Consider the following 21,607-nt stretch of genomic DNA (forward strand, 5'->3'; position numbering starts at 1 on the left):
ACATTGTTGGAGTCCAACTGAAGACCTTTCTCGAAATTGGCCACTTCTGCCTTATTCGAGGGTGAGTAATGCCAAAACACCCATACAAGAAAACTTTGAAATTCAAGCAAAACATGAAGGAAAAGCATTCAAGAAAACATGTTTCAATCCTTCCCAAACATACCCAACATACATACAAGCATACCAATGAACAACACAATAACATAAGCATGAACCAAGCATGAAACAACATGAGCAACATGAACAACATAAACAAAGGAGATGAAGAACTCTTACCTTCACAAAAAAGTTATGGTAAAATGAACAAGTTGAGAGGAGCTTTTCCTTCCTTGCCTTCAATCTTCCAAAACTTCACTCTAAAACTAGAGATTGGGTAACAACCAAAACCCTTTCAAAAATGCCTCTAAATAAGGTCATCAACTCAACCACCTCTAAAGGCAATAACTCCCCCACTTGCCCAAAAGTTCTAGAGGCTTCTAACACAACTAGGCCTAATGCTAACCTCAAGGTGGAGTTAAGGTCATTCAACTCATGATGGAATCTATCAATTTTCGCAATAAAGCAAAAATTGGGTTTTTGAGTGACCATAAAAGTCAACAAAAGGGGCTAAGGGGGTGGAAAATGCCTCCAACCCATACCCATACTCCTTGGGTATTAAGATTCCATGTTTTTAGGCCTATAGGATAAATTAGGGACCTAACAAATGCTAGGAAAAATAAAGGACTAACTAACAACTTTCAATAAGAAGATTAAACACTAGTCCAAATTAGGGGTAATTAATCTCCATTAAAACTTGATTAACAAGGAGGTCACTAACTTAGTCCGACTTAGATCTTTAGGTTACTCGGTTAACCCTAACTAGCATGCTGGAATGCATAAACAATTCACGAGTGTCAAGTGATACTATAAAAATACTGTTACGAAACGTTAACATTTACTGATTACAAAATGATACATTCATACATCTCACGATACAAATAAAATACATATGAGGTTTCCACAAATGGTACATAGGGCTCAGTTTTGTTTCTCCGTTAGATTTCTTGGCTAAAATATCTTGCACACTCATTGCACACATTAGTAGCTCATGGAAATTACGTGCATAGATGTATATAACGTATCAGGAAATCACATAACTCAGAACATAATCCTTCAATTAATTATCTATTTAATTCATTTCTACTCACATTTAATCATCAGAAATCACATAATCAAAATAACATAACTTATTTATCAATTCAGATTAAGTACTAGTATAATCATCGTTAGGCATGCATATACCTAAACATCATAACAACACCAATTAAATAATACTGAACTATTTGAAGCATCAAACTTAATCATCAAGGTATCAAAATCAACATCCTTATCATCAGGTGAAAAATGCCTTGTATCATTATTAGTGAAATTTTAATGTTTAATTAGTCAAGATAATGTAGTAGTTCTTGAATCACTTAGTATTAAAACATGGATGTATCAACTTCTCTTAATTTTATTAGGACATTCACAACATAAAACATTATTTCATATCCATCCTAATCTCCTACAATAGTTTTAACATAGAGATACATATTTAATAAGTACATGCGAGGAGGGACCTTACATCCTCCCCCACTAGCCTTTGACTTCCTCCTGGAAGTCGCACAATTAAAATGTTCATCTTATGCTAAACCTTGTCTAGACTTGTTCCAATATTTACTTTTATAAAAAGAATGATTAATGACTCACATACATACACGGGGATGATAACCTATTTACCTGATTACCATTACTAAAAGTGAAGTTTACTCCATAACTTTGTCATGGTTACATTTTTCCACGGTCAAACACTTCTTAAAACATATAGGTCACATATAAGCAATTTTCTAATCTAATATAAATATGCCTATAGAGTTTCTATCAATAATAATATCATAAGATGTTCTGAATCCCACATACCCTAATGTTAAACATCCACTTAATCATCAGGAATCCCTTTTGGTAGGCCCATCATATGTCACTTTGCCAACAATTAAAAAAAAAAAATGCCTCACAATTTAAATTCAACATCAAGGATGAAACATCCACCACAAAAGTTCAAAATCAAAGAAATAAAGAGTGGCCACAATAGTAAAATTTTAATCAAGAAATAAAGATATAGCCAAGAGGCAAAAACGGAATCATCAATAATATAGTGGGCTAAACAGCCCCACATCACACTATTTGGCAAAAAGGAAAGAACATTGAACTACCAATATCTGAAATCAGACAAATAAGGAAATAAATCCAATTACTTACAAAATTTACATTCCTGACATAATGCAACCATACTAGGGTCACTGAGGATCTTAGGTCTTCCAAATACATTGCAGGGATCTTGAATTGAATTTAGATGTTGGTCTAAAGACCATGTCACTCAATCAATGATCGATCTCACATACTCACCACATACTTATCTTTGTCGACATTGCCCTATAATTAGGGTTTGTTGTACTAAGGGTTTTGTCCCAATCCAAACTCACCCCAAAATGCAAATGCGAGGATATTAAAATGAGTCTCCATCAATCCTTTTGTTTGTTATATTAGTTTCTTTTTGAAGACTCTTAACATGTGGGGACCTTAGTGACAGTAGAGTTAAACTCTGAGTTGCAAATATAAAACCAAATTTCTTATCCTCAATTTACTATAATTACAAATTAGGGCACATACCCATAATATTTCTCAAGTCAAATTCACCACAATATGTCGACTGAAGTTGTGTTATCAATCTCACCAAATTGGTATGATCTTGTATACATATACATATATATCAATGTTTTATTTGTTTCATTGTTTACGCAAGTTCTAATTATCATCTGTGAATGTACTAAATGCTATTGTCCTTATTTTTAAATACATCTTTAATGATAAATGGATTAATTTTGAGAATAATATAATGTCACATTTCATATTAAGAAACCATAAATATACAACTACTTCTCTTTCCATTATACAAGCTAAACTTATTAAATACTTAACTATTTAGCCCAATAGTTTTATATTTAAAAGCAACCTCAAAACATGATAGAACAAATAATTATAATTATTATCCATTAATCTAATACAATCTAATTTATAATCCTAATTTTAGAACAACCATGCCTAAACATTTCAAATAGTTTGAATAAAACAAAGACAACATTACATTTTAAAGTCATAGACTTATTTATTAATAACATTAATATACTCTATTCAAAGGGAATACTATTAATATAAAACTAACAATTATAATACTAACAATTAAAACAAGTTAACTAACTATACTAATTTGACATCTAACATACAAATCCTAACCTTTAAACTTAATGCATATCCTATCTTTAATTATTAACATTATCTAATAAATTAAAACAAACTAAATTTAACATCAACAATTTGCAACTATCTCTACCTTACTAACTAAAATCTAATCACTAATACATACTATCAAAAAAACTCTTAACATATCCTCTCTTAACATATCCTATCTTAACATCGTGAACACCTAACATACTCCTAACCACCCACTTACTTAACATCATAACATAATACCAATCTTGAAATGTAATACTAACCCAAAAACTAATTTATAGTTCTAACATTAAAACTATAAAAATACAAGTCCTAACTTTATTCTAAACTAACTTCAATAACACCTAACTACTAACAATCTATCTAACTAACTAACACACTTCCTAACCCACACTTATCCTCCTCTAACCGAACTATTTCTAAGTCTACCTAGGCTCTCGTGGGCCTTTCCCAAATGAAGATCATGCTGCCCAAGACAAACAAAAGCTGCCCAAGGAAGCATGTTCCTTCTTCCTTCCTAGCAAGTATTATGTGAGCCTTAAAAGGGAGATTTAATGGTTTGAAAATAACTATATTTTAATATTTCTTTCTTGAGTTTGCTGTTTTCAGCAAAGGCTGCCCAAAGCTTGGCATTTCCCAAATCCTCTCACGCTGACCAAGAGAAAGGACAAGTCAGAGATAATGAGTGCTTTGAATGGAGGTGAAGATGTCTTTAAAGGTGGGATTACATATTCAACACATAGCTGAATTCTGTTTGGTACAAACACTATTACCGAGGCTAATCCTTTACCCAAGCCCATGGGTGTTTCCCCATGTCTTCCACGCTGCCCAAGGGCTGCCATACACAGCAACCAAGTCTCCCAAGGAATAAATACGCTTGGCATGGGGAAGGATAAAGTTGTGAGACAAGACTTTTGAAACCAAACTTGCATCATTTAATACTTTGCCCCTCCAATTTTGATTGGCTCATACAACTGTCATGTGAGTGACATGGGGCACGAGTAGTACCTTAAACCAGCCCATGGAGCCCTTGCAAAATTGCCTAAGATGGAGGAAGGAGGTAAGAGTTTTGCAAAATTCATTCAAAAATTAAGTTTGACCTCCTTCCCTTTAAACTTGCCTGCGTCCAACCATTGGAGAGGGGAGGTAACGTCATCCATAAATGCATGGGATGAAATTTCCTTTGATTTGATTTGGACTAGACATGGAGGAGTTACGAGGAAAAGTTTATTAGTTGGATCTCCTAGGATAGGATTTAGGATATTTGTTTTAATAATAATTTTTTTTTTTTTTTGTTTCTTTTCTTTTTTATTTAAATATGTAATAGTTAGTAAGTTCAAAAAGGATATTAAAGGAATCTTCAAGTGATTTTCTTTTACCTTTTGAATGGAAAAAAACTCCCATGTATTAACCAGCATCCTGTAGATGCTTATTTTGAATTTTTTTTTTGAAACTCTTACTCTTTTCTCTTTGAAAACATATCCTTTTTTTTAAAGATAACTTTTAAAGTGGATTTATTTTATCTAAATAGGGGTATACTTTGAAATACTTGGCAAGAGGATAACATTACCTAGGAACTATATTCCCAATGTTCTATATGGCTTACAAAACGAATAATGTATCCCTTAAATCTATTAATTAATTAAGGTAGGACACTAAGAAACTTTACCATATCTAATGTAGCTTAATCCAAGGACTATATTCCAGATTTAATTTGCACTTGTTCTCGTATTGGAGATTCACACAAAATATACTTAAGATCAATCTTTCCATTCTTTCATCATTTATACAATTTATATTGGATGGATTGTTAGTTTGTTTTTGCCCCATATTTTGGGCATGACATTTTGGTATCAGAGCTCAGTTTCGTGACACTTGGGCAACAATGGCTTCATGTTAAGTGTGAACATTTATATTTTACTATACAAAGTAGGGATTTCCCCTTACAGAAATTTGATAAACAAATGTATTCCTTCTAAACTATGACACCAATAATTAAACCTAAGTAAAATTTGAACTAGGTTGTTATTTTTTTATAAAAATGATAGCCCCTTCTAAAGGAGAAATGTTTCATTGAGTTATAGTAATGTTTCAATAAGTCCTCACATTATAGTTGTTGTTAGTAAAAGAAATTTAAGGACATGATTATTTAATTTTGATTACATTATAATAAAAAAATTGTTAGTGTGTTTTTGCCCTATATTTTGGGCATGACAATTTCATATTCATCTCAACGGATTTGGCCCAAAAGTCTTCAATTACCACTTTGTGCTTGTTTTCTTTCCATTTACCACACCAATTTGGTGAGAGGGATCAAAGTTGACTTTGGACTTGCAAAAATGAAAGTTGACTTTGGACTTGCAAAATGAAAGTGGCTTTACAAAGACAATTTGCTATTTGGAGTTTGCTTTAGAGTTCAGAGTTTTTGACTATATCAGCATTCCACATGAGGATATAATTTTGTTACTTAATGCATATATATATATATATATATCAGCTTGCTTAGTTTGTTTACTCATTACTGACTCATTAGATGCATCTACTTATTGAATTCTGCAAGAAATATGCATTTTAAATTAAATTTAAGTCATTTTAAAAATTCCGAATATTTTTTCGAGAAGTTATTGATTTGTCTCTGATATTTGCTAAGAAAACTTGTGTTTGCCTCGCTGATAAGTGGTAGGGAACAAGATTTTGAACTATGCACAAAACCATAGAAAAATAATACCGCTTAAAAGTTGAGTATAAAAAACAACAAAAATAATGATTCTCAATGAAAAGGTTATATAGACATCCGCTGGAACAAGCTGACACACACACACACATAGATAGATAGATAGATAGATTACAAGAAGTGTCTTCTTTCACATTGGAAACTCTTGGTATATCACTTAGTAGGTTCTACAAATGCCAACCGCAAGACTCTTCTTGAGGAAAATTTTCCACATTCCAAACACTGGACTCTTCATGTGAACTTGTGCGACTCTTCAAATTTCTAACTCTCTAGTCTTGGCTTGAACAATGTCTCTCCATTTGATGTGGATGCCTCAATAGAAACATATGCCTCCTGAATAGAAACGGTTACCTTTTTATGTCGAACACAAGACATTTCATAAATGCCAACGTGAGTCTCATCATGAATATAGACGAAATACTCTTCAAGTATCTTGAAGACTTGAACCAACAATGAAACGTTCACAAGTAATAATGATTTCTCCTATAGTTAACTAAAACATTAACAAAAAGAGCAACATCTCTCAAGGGATTTCACCTCATATTCCTCTATCTTAGAGACATGCATTTTATAAGAACATTTCTAAAGGGCTTTCACTTCATATTTCTCATTCTTAGAGAAATATGCATTTTACCATAACATCTCTTAGGGGTTTTCAGCTCATATTTCTCTGTCTTAGAGAAATATGCATTTTAGCAAACTTCAATTGATATTCAATCTTTATTTTGCATCCATTTGATTGGATTGAAGAGGAGATTATTGCTGTGAAAACCATTAAAATGTTCCTTAGAAGCTTACACTAGGTGAGTGGAGTTGTTGGTGACATTACACATAGTAGAGTCCACGTCGTCCATGATTCCTTATATTCACAGTAGAAGTAGAGGTAGAAGTTGGAAAATTAGAATTTTTTAATTTTTTTTGCACAGTTTTGAATTGAAATCTTTAGAAGTGCAAGAGTTGATATCCATTGAATGAATAGTGTAAGCCCTTTTGTGATAACTAGCATATCAAATCATAGAACTGAGTAAAGCCTGCAATAGAAGGAACTTCGAAATCATTTCACGATCTATCTTTGCAAGCTTAGCATGAGAGATGACCTTTTATCAAGAGAGGATTAAGCAGTTGATGTTTCATCTCGAAACATTAGGTATTTGATTCTGCATGAAATTAACTGTTAGAGGGAGGGCAAAACGAAGTTCATTTGTGTATATATCAACAAGAATGGGCTTTATAGCTATATTTGAGACCCGATTTCTTCAAAAGTTGAAATTACTTTTTAAAAAAAAAAGCATGAAGTTGAAAAAATACAAAAAAAAAAAGTGAAAAGTCAGAAAATTCAAAAAGTAAAAGGTTTCTTAATGGACAAGCAGGTTGATGCTCTTTCGATATGGTTTGATTTGAACAAACGATTGCATCCATATAGGTTGTCTCAGCTTTGCAACATCGAGATAGGGTAGGATACTATAGATCATGAGGTGATGTATTGTTTGATATTCCTTTTGAGGGTGGAGCTAGAGTTACGGGGGAGAATTTCTCTTTTACAAGTGTATGGGCCTGTGGTGCTTGTCAATTAAGAAGCATAGTTCCTTGCATTCAAAGAAGATATCAATGGGAAACCAAGAAGTGGATATGGAGGAAATACTTGGTGTACTGTGCATACCCTTTCACATTCAGAATTTACTTGCCCATCTTGTCAAGATTCCATCGACTTGATCAAATTTCACATGGGTTGGTATGAGGAGTTATCCGTGGGGGTTGGCGAGGATTTCTTGTAGCTTCCAAGTTGGATGAATGAAGGTAGTAGTCATTACTCAAGTTGGGAACCAAATGTTGAAGAAAGAAATCTGTTGCATCAAGGAAGCATGGCTGAAAATAATGACAAGGATAATTAAGAGGAAAGACTTTCATGCATCATGTCAAATGAAGGTGTTGAAAAGAAATTCAAGGACACAATCCGAGGAAGAGGACACATAGAAGACATACCAACATCATGAAGAAGTAGATGAAGATTACTACAAGTTTGAAGTAGTCCTTGGTGAACCTTCCCTCATGCTACGAAGTCAAATTCTTGAGGATGAATTGCAACCGATTTTACGTACCATTGGAAAGGAAGATAGTCAGATGCTTAGATTGTGAAATTACAAGATACCACATGCAAATCTAAATATGAAAAACAATTTGATAGAGCATTGCAAGGCATCATCACCACCAAATTCCTTTTTTTTTGGTGGGGGGGGGGCGGGGGGAGGTGCTAAAGGATAAAGGATATTATTAAAGAAGTTGAGTCATTGCCAAATACATTTCAAGATGATAAAGTTATTGCAAGTGACATGGTTTAGCACTAGCTCCAACCTCTTGAAACTTTACCACTCAAGATTGAATTCGACGAATTCATGAAGATGTTGGATGATCTTTCTTTTAGTCGTGAGGATGTTATGTTTGATGAGATTCTACATAGAAAATTGCTAGATGTTCCTAAAGAGAAATCTGAATGCAACGCCACGAGGGAAGATGATGAAGAACAATTTGGGTAAATGTCATAGTTGGATATTACATTTGAACAACTTGGGGAGATATTTGAGGGAGACCTCGTCAAGGAATCCTTAATTTTTGAGAATGCACTTAGCAATGCGCTCAAAGATGTGTGGTTCATGTTATACAAGGACAAGCCTCCTAAATTAGTATTCCAAGGGCTTGATCTCAAGAGTAATCCTTCCTTGACCACCCATGAGTTCGATGCTAACACTAGCGGGGGAATACACCATCTCTCAAAGTTATGAATGATCAACAACTATTTCAACATGAATTGCCTCTCAAGAAATGTCAGGTTGTTTGTTTCTTTCCTTGATTCTAATGTTGAAAAATTTGAAAGTTATTATTTTGATTATGGAGGTTTGGGAAAGAAAACTTGCATTTGGATTGACCATGGACCACATGAATCGCCTCACGTATTGATCTTGCATGATAATTTTCCTAAGTTTGAAAATGGGGCTAGAATTTTTTTACGAGGAACAAGAATAAAAATGCCAAACTGAGAACCGTTACCCAAACCTTGCTACTCCTGAACATCTTGATAAACTACATTAGATCAATTGTATATATCAATTTGGTTAGTGCCATCCCTTTGAGATTCTTGAAATAGTTAGAGTAGGTTTGTCTTGAACCACTTAGTTAAAGAGGGTTAGGGTGGGTTTCCTTTTCATTAGTTAGAGTAGTTATCATAGGAGCCAAGAGGGTAAATTCCCTTGGTTCAGTTGGCTTGAGATTTATTTGAGTCAGTTATTTGGTCTGGTTAGAGAGTCAGTTTGTAGGTTTACCTTAAGTCATTTGATCCAAGTAGTTTAGTAGTTGTTTCCTTTAGTTGTCTAACCTCCTTTAGTTTAGTTGTTTGCTTGGTTAGCATAGCTGGATGAATTCAAATTTGTGAGCAAGGCAAGGTGTCAGACAATACACTCTAGTACTTTCCCAGTGGTTTGTTTGGTATATTTCCTAGATATCTCTCTCTAAGGTTCCTCGAATTGGAGATTGGATGCTTAATAACAATATCATTTGAAGGAACGGTTCTTAATTTGGATTGGATCTTAGTTGTGTTTTGGATTTCTAACTCATTCGCTTACAACATTTTAATTGCTCCAAGTTCTTCGCGAGTTCTCAAGATGAAATTGGGATTAGTAAAAAACATACACCTGCTTCAAAACCACAGTGGTTTTCCAAACCTACTGTGAGCGTTAGTGCTTGCAACCCCAAACAAAAGATTGAAAAGAGAAGAAAATGGAAAAAGAAAAAGAAAAAAGTAAAGTGAAAAAAATGAAGTAATTTGGCTCCATGTGTGTGAATATCTCTATAGGTGCTGTAAAATAGAAGTCACTATAGGTTGAGCAATATTTGTGGTTGACCACAGTGATAACCTCGTCAACGCTCTTGATGCTGACTGGTATTGAGGTTCTACCCAGGATGCTTTTGGAGTAAGGATATCAAAATAGCTAAGTCTAATGGATCTGAGAGGCTTTCTAGTTCTTGTCGAGCGGGGAATGATTACATTTGCACACACGTGTAATCGAGGATGAAGGTGCTTAGCCCAATTCATGGTTTCTTCTATTTTGAGTACTTTTTCTAGTTGTTTGATAGGTGAAAGTGGAGTCAATCAAAGGATCTTGATTTTGCACAAGTTTTATCCTTGAAATGTTGAGGAACATTTCTTTGGTGGCTGCTAGATGTTGTGGGGTTTTCACACCTTCACCTCATTGAAAATGTGGACCCCCTCTTTTTCTTTAGCGAGTAGGAGTTGTTGCCTAAGGTGGTTTTAGTTAGCAAAATTTTCAAGTCTCCAAGTCAAAGGGTGAGTTTGAGCAATTTTGGCGTACTTGGAAGTAATATTTTTCTGAGGTTTGTATGAGGGTTTTGATGTCCTTTTGAGGTATTTTCATAAGAGGGGTAGAGTTTTAGTTTAAGTGAGAAAGGTTTACATGCTTGCGAGGTGGGAGATGGATTGTGAGCAAATTTGGAAACTGGTGGAAATCCTTTGAGTAGAGGATTTCCCTTGTGGAAATCCATTAACTCTAAGATTTCCATAAGCTATCATCTCTTGTTATACTCTCAAGATTTCACCTTAGGACAAAGCGAGGTGTGTAATATCCTACTAGATATTTTAACTCAAATTTCCTCCCAAACAATTTTTGAGTACAACAAATAATTTCATGCAATTTAAAACCAACAAATACCCAAAAAATACTCTTATAAAATACCTTAAATTTGTTATTGCATCGTAAACTAGCAATACAATAACATGCATAGAAGTCCAATCCTAGAACAAATTGGAGATACAAAGGAACCCATAATACCTAATGTGAACTATAAGTGAATACACCTTTAATGCTAAATTGGGTTGGCATCCAATTTGGTGAGTTGAGCTTGAAGGTTTCCATCCATAGATTTTGAACATGAAACTAGACACTTCACAAATTTCTCCAAGAGAAACTCAAGGAAAAAAGAATATCCAAAGATATCCAAAATGAGTTAGCTTCCTTCTTTTAATGCTCGAAATGACGACCCTTAAGCTTCCTTTTCTTGTCCTTTCGTCTTTTTCTTCTTTGTCACCTTTACCCTGCTTTACACAATGTTAAATTGACCCCTTTTTATAAATTTGCATTAAGTCCCCATAAGCCAAATTTAATATTTTATGAATTTAACTTTAGAATTTCTAATGTCCCAAAAAGAGGATGTTACAGTCCTCCCTCCTCAAGATTTCTTTCCCTCAAGCAATCACTACCAAGATTGCATATCATTGTGCAAGCTGCTCTACAACTCCTACTGGCAATTGTGAAATAAGAATGCAACCCATCTACCAATAAGATCTGTAGATCCCATGCCAATTTGAGAAATACTGCTCCACCTTCTTGTTGCATTACTCTGATCACAATTTCTCAGATAGTGAAGTAGCTCATCATAGTACACATAATGAAAAACAACCATCCTATTAACTCCTGCATCCTCAATCAACTCGTCATCACAATCTTGGGTGTATAAATATGTGTCTATCAACCTATCATCATCCTGAACCAGTCAACTGAACAAGCAAATCAACCCACCAAAACCAAAAACATTGCCAAAATTTATGAAGTCCAACTCATAAGACCATCACATTTTGTTGCTATAATCTGAATTGGGAATAGGAATAATACTCATGTTGTCATTGTCTCCTTGTACCGGAAGGAAATAATCTCTTAAGATATGCGCCTCAAGATGAGATCAATTTGAAACTCACAATCTTCTAAAGGATGAGCCAAATATGAAAATATAATAGCAAACCAAGTGGAGGAGCCACTATTAACTGGGGTATGCATAAAAATAAAATCACCGATCAGTAAGGAGGCGGCTGTCATATCATAAGAACTTGGTGGCAAAACAATAGGTGAGTTGTAGTAACCTTCATCTCCTGGTTCACTATGAATACCATCAGCCAAATCACTATCTCCATTAATGAAAAGATCATCGTCAAGTGAAATGTTTGAATTATTTCACTTGGTTCATCTCTATCCACGTGGCATTGTGAAGATATACAACTTCTGTCATAAAAACTAGAGTTCTCATGGTTGTCTTCATGCTGGTCCTTATTGTTTGGATTGTATCTCCTAACAGAGATGGATTTTGGTTGAGTGGATTGGACAGAGGTTGAAGAATGTTGAAGATGTTGTGGTTAATCACGCACAATCAGATGATCAACAAGTGAAAAGTTGTGAAGACTGCGAGCCGACATATTGTTTGTAATTGTGAAAAAGATGCAATATTGTATTGTAATGTGTAATGTAATATCTTAAGTTGGTCCTATATTATTATTGTAAATTGGAAAAGCCTCAAGGTCGACTCAATAACTTATTCTAGGACTTGGTGTAAAGGAAAGGTCATTTCCTTGTGGTAGAATGTGGCAATGAAAGTGTGACATGTGGTCATATTTGTGTTATGTATTGTGTGAGCTTACATGTGAACATATTTTGGATCAGAGAAGGAATTGTTGCAGTTGAGACACAATGAGCTTACAAGAAATTGTATTTGGAAAAAAAATTGCTAATGAATAGTTATTGATGTACACTTGTATTATTCAGGGAGTAGAGTATTGAAGCTATTTGGACAGTGGGTCTTTCTGTCTTCTTTTCAACTCCTAATAGGGTTGGAATCACCTAACAGGGATTCAAAGTTTCCTAATAGGGACTCATATGTACTGAATATATTTCATTGACTCCTAACAAGGTCCATCCTTTCACAAGGAACTTTTATATTAGTACATCATCTTGTGGGTACCATCCCTACTAGGGTTTTCCCTCTGGTCAAAGGTTTCCCTCGTTAATAGATCTGGTGTTATTGTGATATCTTTTTATGGTTGTTGCATCTACTATTTACATGTTTCAGAACCGATAAGGATATTGAGAGTTGTTTTAATTACATAATTGATTCACTCACTCTCAATTATCTTGGTGGACTTACTCTCTAACAATCACATCATGGGCTAATAAGAAAATTACAATGATTTTTCCAACCAATGAGAAAATATGACACTTGGCATGTGTGTGATAGACTATGTTTAAATTGGAAGAGATATATTTAACCATTTGATGAAGAGAAAATATCTCTTGATACTCAACATCTCTAACTTTGATCAACTCTTCTCAAACTTATCAATTCCTCTTGAGGATGAGTGTGATGACCTCTATGACTTCATCCTTTGAGTTCTCTCCATCCTTTGAAATCTTTCCTCATTAGCTGATGTGAAATTGATTACACTTGATTGCATTAGTGGAATTGATATGGATGTCTTCAATTTCATGGCTTAATTTGGATTAGCATCTCAAACTTGTAGACTTGATCCTTATCTTGAGCCTCTTGACGATGCTTTCACGAGTTTTGATTCCTCTACCTTTCTCGATGTTTCTCTTGATTTTAATCTGAGTTTTCGAGTGGGTAGCTTGAACATGAATCTTTCCTTCTCACTTGAGTCCATGAGCTTTAGCTATCTTCTTGTGGTGTCTACTTGGTTCTCCTTTGGAAGTCTCAAGCTCATCCTTGACATGATCTCCATCTTTCGCCTTGCAAGGAAAAAAAGAAAGCTTTATCAAGTTCGTAAAGGATTTCTGGAAACAAAATCACATCAATAAACTTATTCAAGATTAAGCCTTTCTATCTTCTTGCAATGACCAATGTCTCGGGTATTTCTAGAGGCTTGGAAGACAAAGTTCTTGAGTCGAAATCCTTAAGGTGAGAGGATTTCAACAGTGGGAACCCTCCGGTCAGAGGATTTCTACCAAGCATGATAAAGAAATTCATCCAAATTTAAATCTCTTGACGTTAAAATTCCTCTCTCACCATCTCCAATCTGCCCATTTGATTTGTCTTTCATTTTGCACAAGGAAAAGAATGGGGAAATTCCAAGTTGGGAGGATTATTGTGGTGGGAATCCTTTGAGAGAGGATTTACATGGTGGGAATGCTCTGGACAGAGGATTTTTACCATGACTTGGCATCTTCTCTTTTACTTAAGACATACCATTACTTTTTAGACCTTGCCCCCACTTCCCTTGTGATCACTCGAATGACTTTATTTGCCTAATTTAGCCATTCCAAAAAGGCAGAGTCGTTGAGTTGGGATTTCCAAGGTGGGAATCCTTTGAAGATATGATTTCTAAGGTGGGAATCCTCTGGAGAGAGGATTTCTACCAAATTTTCTTAGCACTTCATTGCCTTAAAAGTTTCCAAAACATCATTGTTATCAATCAATCTCACTTTCACTCAACATTCGTTAGCTCTAACACATGCTTGATGTCAATTTTTGGTGCAATGTAAAAAAGGGGAAATTTTGGTTTGAGAGGATTAATGTGGTGCGAATCTTCTAGTCAGAGGATTTCCACCAAACATGATCTATTTGAAATGCCATTGGCAAAACTTATCCCATTTTGACCTCTCCTTGACAATTTCTTGCTCCAATTTTGTTCATGTTGAGTTCATGCCTTAGACCAGATTTGAGTTTCTTGGAAGGTGGTGGAATTTTGAGCTTGGGAGGATTAATAGGGTGGGAATCCTAACAAGAGAGGATTTCCACGGTGGGAATTGTCTAGTTAGAGGATTTCCACCAAACATGCTTTTGCCACTTAGATTTCCAAATCTTTCCATTTTGCACCCATCATGTTATTCATTTTCAAGTTTCCAAGCATTAGCATGGTTTTGGATCAATTTTGAGTCATCGAGGAGAAGGGTAGAAATCCTAAAGAGAGGAATTCCATGGTGGGAATCCTCTGGGCAGAGGATTTCCATCAAACATGACTGCAGCAGTTATCTGTAGGAAAATTACCATTACTCCTTTTCTTCATCATTTTAACATTGCATCAATCAATTTGTTCACATTTTACCACTTTTCAGATTTGCTCACAATCCTTCTCCCATCTCCCAAGCATGTAAACCTTTCTCACTTAGACTAAAACTCTACCCCTCCACTAGGGCTTAGGCCATGAAAATACCTCAAAAGAACATCAAAACCCTCTCACAAACCGTGAACAAATATTACTTCCTAACAGGCCAAAATTGCTCAAACTCGCCTTCTGACATGGAGACTTGAAAATGTTGCCAACTAAATCCACCTAAGATGACAACTTCAGTCTTCTACTTGCTAAAGCTAAAGGAGGGGGCCCCCATTTTTAATGGGGCAATGGTGTGAAAACCCCACAATGGATCTGCGATGATTTGCATCTGCATGGACCTTGTGCGGACTGTACATGGACCATTTAACAAACCTATACCGGGTTTGCACCTGGACCTGGTTCGAGGGTATAGGGTGAGAACCGGCAACGTAGCTTCAAATTGATACTGAAAACAGAAAATTTTGGATCATATATATTTAGAGAAATGTATTTTGTTGACAATTATAACTTTTGAATAACAAACTGCAATCAACTAGTTGAATAATAGTGCATATAATTTTTGGTACTTGTAATGTCAATGGTATCTCTATCCTTCAAGGATGATGCCAATGGATGAGAGGTTGGTGCATGTTCTCAGAGGCACACATGAAAGCAGGTTAATTTAGAAAGAAAGACCATTGGACCAAAATTCCTATTAACTCACCGGCAAAATTGATCCTAGTAATTTAATTGGCATGTTTCATTTGATCACTTATATTGATAGGAACTGAGGAGAATGAAAAGATTATCTATTGCATTGACAGAGTCATCATAATTTATGTAAATTTTTATGTCAAATCGCTTCCTCTTCATTCATGGTATTGCAAAGAATAGATTGAGTGCACATAATTGGCAATTTTTTTTGTTGATATATCAGATTAAACGAATATCTTCGGAAATCATATATTTTCCTGTGAGTTTATTCTGATTCGGCAAATTTCAAGTAATTTGTAACAAATTTTCCAAAAATTGGTGTTATTCAATATATTTGGTCATATAAATTTATTTTTGAAAGTTATTATCAATAATGATTTCCACCTGTCAAGCTAATTCTAGTATTAGTATAGTACTGATGTCTATGTAATTCAATAGCTGGTTTACTTATCGCTAAGATTTGAAAGCTTCTTCTACTCTGATCCATGATTTTCTGTTAAATATATGGCATAATTAGTATTGAGGCATAATTTATTTAGAATGAAATTATTATATATGAAGTGGGTCAACTTTTTCCTGGTTTCTGTGAATGATGATTCCAATCAACAGTCATAACTGAGCACCCTGTGAAACTGTTTCATTTGTAAATACAATTCAGCCCTCCCTTGCCAAAGCAGACTATCCTGAACAAAGGCCTGTAAAACTTGCTGGTATCTGTCAAAGTGTTCTTAAAATTGCCATTCATTTGAACTGACGAAGTGAGAAAGATTAGCAAATTTTGAAAAACAACATGCTTCAATGAAGGGAAATAGATATATTTTCATCTAGATCTTCAAGAGCCCAAGAAATTTAAACTGAGGCTTCTATATGGTCAGTTTATGCTTCGTTCAATTTTAATCGAAAAGTTAACAGTTGGAGAAAGCACAAGGGGGTGGGCTGCCTCGCCATGAACAGGAGGGGATAATTGATCTACAAGGGATTGTATGAATAACAATTTGTTAAAAGATAGAAGCCCGTCCACTTTTTATCCACAGCTTTGTTGGTCAACCAAGTGGACCAAGGAAACAAGGTTAAGATATTTCATACTTTTTGCAAGCTATTGGTGATGAGAAATCTTATGAAGTGACTGCAAATCCATTTGGCATTTCTTCTTAAATTGGGACTAAATGTTGCATCTAGTGTTTATGTAGTGGCCTGAACAAATAAATCATAAATCTGGAACATTCAGACAGACTATCTAATATTGGAATGCAATTCTGTGGAACAATCTTGCAATTATGTGTTCATGTGAAGCATGACAAGTTTTTTTTTCCAGTGTAACACGGGGTCGCGTCCTCACCCCCTCCCAAACCTGGGCTGGGGATGTCCCTGGGACGGGGACTAGGCATTCCCACATCCCCCGCCACTTCCTTCCCACCACTGAGATGCTGTGGGGATGTAGGGGGACACACAGAAGTCCTTGGGATGTTGGGGGATGCACCTAAGTCCAACAGTTCCAGTGATGAGGCATTTGCCTAGAGGGATGATTAGAGGCCTCCCTCCACTACATTTTGTACTTGTTTTGATATCAATGATCGTGCTACTCATTGTAATCATCTTTATAATACAAATATTTTTGATATAATATAAATCTTCCATTCGTCGTTTCGACAATTTTATAATTTTAATATTCTAATTTGTAATTTGTAATTCAATATGCAATTTTCCACTGTTCATTGGTCAAGTATTTAGTGATTGACATTTACAAGTTTGCTAATTAGTATTTACTATTTTACTTATACAGTTGCTTTTTTAAATTTGAATTTTTTAAAATTAATTGGCAATTCATTATTCAGTGTTCAAAATGAAAACTTCAATGTCAGTGTCTAGTGTTCAAGTACTTAGTATACTGCCTTCTGTATTGGCCATGTTGCAATTTTTCTATCTTGAAATTTATGGTATTATGATTTATTAGTTCTTATACTATTATACATAGTATATTACAGTGACTTCCCCTTGCTCCCCTAGCCCCCTACTGCCATCCCCAAATTGAAATTGAAGCCTTTTTTCCCCGTCCCGGAAACCCATCCCATTGTACCCCACTGCCTGCTTTACACTGTTTTTTATAATGTGCTCTTTTTTGAATGCTTGAAGCCAGACTCTCATTTATTTAAGGTCAAACTAACAAACATGGCCTAATTCTATAATGAGACAGATTATCCAATATTGGAAATGCAATTCTCTGGAACAGTCTTGTAATTATGTGCTCATGTGAAAGAAGACTGTTTTTTTTTTCTAATGTGCGCTTTCCTGAATGCTTGAGGTCAGATTCTCACTTAAATGAGGCCAAACTAACGGGGCCTAATTCTATCGGGTGTATGGCATTGCAGGTGCAGGATGTAATGAAGAGGCAAGATGAGCTACCTTTATGCAAGGAAAATGATCTAATAATGGATCAACTTGTAGAACTAACTAGTAAAGGATGTGGATGCCTTCTTGTTGTGGATGACGAGCATCATCTTCTTGGAACTTTCACTGATGGTGATTTGCGTCGGACCCTCAAATCTGTGAGGGAAGGGGTTTTCAAGATCACTGTAGGACAGATGTGTAACAGGTTTGTACAGTATTTCATATTCAATTTCTAGAGATAGATTTATTTGTGATTATTTGAAACTAAACTGAAATTTCTGTTTGTGGATTGTTACTTTTCAGAAACCCCAGATCTATTGGACCCAATGCTATGGCCGTCGAGGCCATGCAAAAGATGGAGTCTCCACCTTCACCTGTACAATTTTTGCCTGTTGTGGATCATAACAATGTTGTCATAGGAATCGTCACCTTGCATGGGTTGGTCTCAGCAGGTTTATAGGTTTACCTGGTAGAAACAGTGCAGTAGCATAATTTGATGATGGCCATTGTTTTATTCTTTACCACCTAAAAATTCCTCATTATATGATTTAGTATAATTTTTTGCTGTACACCACATATATTTCCTCCTTTGTATGATTCAATAAAGGCAGTTTTCATGGGATCTTATAATTGCAAATATCCAAATGTTCTCATTACCACTAATAGAGAAAATTTTGGATGCCCATCTCCATTGGACACCGAGGTAATTAATTCATTGGCCGTGATTCTTATCCGATATTGTAAGAATGATATTTCTATCTTCCTTCTCCAATCTGGGTTTTTGGTTGTACTCACGATTTTAATGCAATGTATGAACTAAAAAAAAGGAGCTTATTAGTATTTCATGACTTATATTTTATTCATTGAGCAAGTGGTAGATGTGTAATTGGGTATACATTGAAATCCAGGAAGAACTATGACCAACAAAGAGATTATAGGAATTCAAAACTTCCAAAGTTTTGTTGGTTTATGTGTGAAAGTGAACATTGTTAGATGATTTTTTTAAAGAAATGATTAATGCATTGTCTTTGAGGGCTTTTAGCTAGTTGCTTAATCCTCGTTCTTCATAGCAAAGGTGCACTTCAGCAGCAACATACTGAAGCAGATCCAGAGCAGCAATGCAACATTTCTGAGTTTGACTCAGTAACATAGTAACACGGGATGTGTCCCCCCCCCTTTTGCCCCATGCACTGGGGACTTGGGGACTCCGTTCCCCCGTCCCCAGTGATGCCACCAGATTCCACCACTTCCGCTGGAGATAGGGGGACATCCCGGTGTTAACTATTTGCTGATTTGACTATTTATGTTCAATATTTGATGTTCCAATTCGATGCAATGTTCAAATATTTACTCTTTTACATCTTTATATCTTATATTGCAATAAATCTTTTCATAACTAACATTTTAAGTACCATATGTATAATATATACAAACCCCTTGGTCCCCTTGCTGCTGTCCCCTTGCTGCCGTCCCCTTGCTGCCGTCCCCTTGCTGTCCCCAAATTCAGGCCTCTCTATCCCCTTGTCCCAAAAACTTGTCCCCTCGTTTCCCCATCCCCTTGTCCCCTAGGGTGGTGTAACAAGGCTCAGTAATCATGCAGTTGAATCTTGACAAATATCATAATTTGATACATTGTCCAAAAGCACCTCTTATCTTCGGATGAGCTATAGAGATTAAATCTTTTGCTAAAGTAGTAGCAAGTAGGCTCAATCTTGAAGGAAACTCCATGGTTGACTGTACTTGAGTTGAAGTAATGGGATGAGTGGCATCCTTAGAAGTCTTGATAGTTCACCTCTATTAGCATCACCCAAATGCAACAAGTGCTATTTGGACCATTCATGCCCACAAGAGATGGGTTCATGTGAATCACTAATTAGGACATAAGTTTGACTCAAACAATGTAGCTGAATTGTGATAAAACATCATAAGCTCTGCTTTGTGTGCAGGCAAGAGATCAGCATGGAAATAATACATCCATGAAGAAAATAGTTCCTACTTATATAAGATAGGACATATGCATGTACTTGGGCACATGCTTTTTCTCCACGATGGGATTTTGAAAGGATACATTGGTCTCTTGATTATACAGACTGGGTTAAGGAGGGTAACTCCTTGTTTGCTTGCTTGAATGCATGCAGTTTGCTTTAGAAGTAAAAGTTTTACGTTAGCACTCACTTTAGAATTAGGATGTTCTAGCCTTTCTTCATGTACAAAAGAAAGATAGGTGCGAATGTTTAAATAATTTCCACGATTAATAAGGGTTAAAAATTTATTAAACACAGAATTGCAAAGCAAAAATGACCAACTACATAGTAGAGAAGAGAGTACTACACAATCATTGCTTTATTGACTAGCTGATCCAACATTTGAGACAATTCCAAAGATAATTCTTCCCTATCCATAATATTCCAATCCCCATTTGATCAAAAGGCCACTTGCTTAGACAATTTACTATGTTCCACTCCGTAGGATTGTGAATATAAGTAATTTATTCCAAAGAGTTGCATAAGCTAAGAATTTATCTAATAACCTAAACTAAGTGCTAACAAACACCATCTATTGGTTGCTCGTTCAACATAGTTACCACCCCTTGAGAATTAAATTCTAAAATAATCCTTTATTGACCAAGAGCACAACTTTGCTATACAACATACAAAATATCTAGAGCCTCCATGTAATAATTTGTATGATGTCTTATAAGTAGAAAAAAAGAGAGTTGAAAGTTGAATGCCACAAGAGTTATCAGACCCTACTTCGGCAATACCAACATGCTTGGAAATCCCTATCGAAATACCATCAATGTTCATTTTCAAAACTCCTTGAGGAGGGATCCAAAACCCCTCTTGATTTATCTTTCACTAGGGATGTTCATATATATTCCTCATGACCTAACCTGCAACTCATCCTAAGAAATGGATCGTCTCCCTAAAGAGAAGAATTGAATCGATTGTACACATCATCTTCAAGATCACACATCAACAAAGTCACCCTTTGCCAAGACAATCTCTTGAAGAGAACGACTAATTCTTGATGAGAGCCATTCATGTGTCAATTTATCCCACATTTTAGACACTTTCACATGCTTCCAATCCCATTCTTATATTACATTTCAATCTCATTATATACTATTTTACTATTTTATGTTGCATACGATTTAATATAAATGTAATATTTAATTTAATTTTGTTAGCGTCGATATGTAAGATTGATGTTGATGAGGAACAATGTCAGATAACAGAGTTATGAAGTGAATGTGGAAGAGTTAGACCAATTGTTATGTTGTCATTGATGTCAAACCTAAGGCAATACATTATACTAATTCATGTAAGCCAAATCATTTGAAGGATGTGATGTTGATTGAAGAAGAAGATAGAAAAGATAGAAGATGGAATGAAGAAGTGTTGATAAGTATGAGAAGCTCAACGGGCACTTGATGAGTTAGTCATTGGCAAGATAATATTGATTTGATTGTTTTACATGATTTGATGAAGTGTTAAGAAGACCTACAAGTAAGTTATTTTGGTTGGTAAGAAAAGAAATGGAATTGTGAAAGAGATAAGGGATTAGTTTGTTGCATC

At 35.3% G+C, this 21,607-nt stretch overlaps 1 protein-coding gene across 1 annotated transcript in view; it reads left to right on the forward strand.

Moving 5' to 3' along the window:
- The window catches only part of SETH3 (Sugar isomerase (SIS) family protein), a 41,995-nt gene extending 23,126 nt beyond the window's left edge, over nucleotides 1-18,869 (forward strand). The window contains exons 2-3 of the mRNA XM_089809895.1: nucleotides 18,011-18,234; nucleotides 18,333-18,869. Of these exons, the coding sequence (XP_089666021.1) occupies nucleotides 18,011-18,234; nucleotides 18,333-18,489 (381 nt within the window). The 3' untranslated portion in view covers nucleotides 18,490-18,869. The remainder of the gene's footprint in view (nucleotides 1-18,010; nucleotides 18,235-18,332) is intronic.
- Nucleotides 18,870-21,607: the final 2,738 nt, after the last annotated feature.

Source organism: Cupressus sempervirens, chromosome 11 (genome assembly GCF_028749045.1).
Source record: "Cupressus sempervirens isolate cs-2001-9-10 chromosome 11, ASM2874904v1, whole genome shotgun sequence".
NCBI lineage: Eukaryota > Viridiplantae > Streptophyta > Pinopsida > Cupressales > Cupressaceae > Cupressus > Cupressus sempervirens.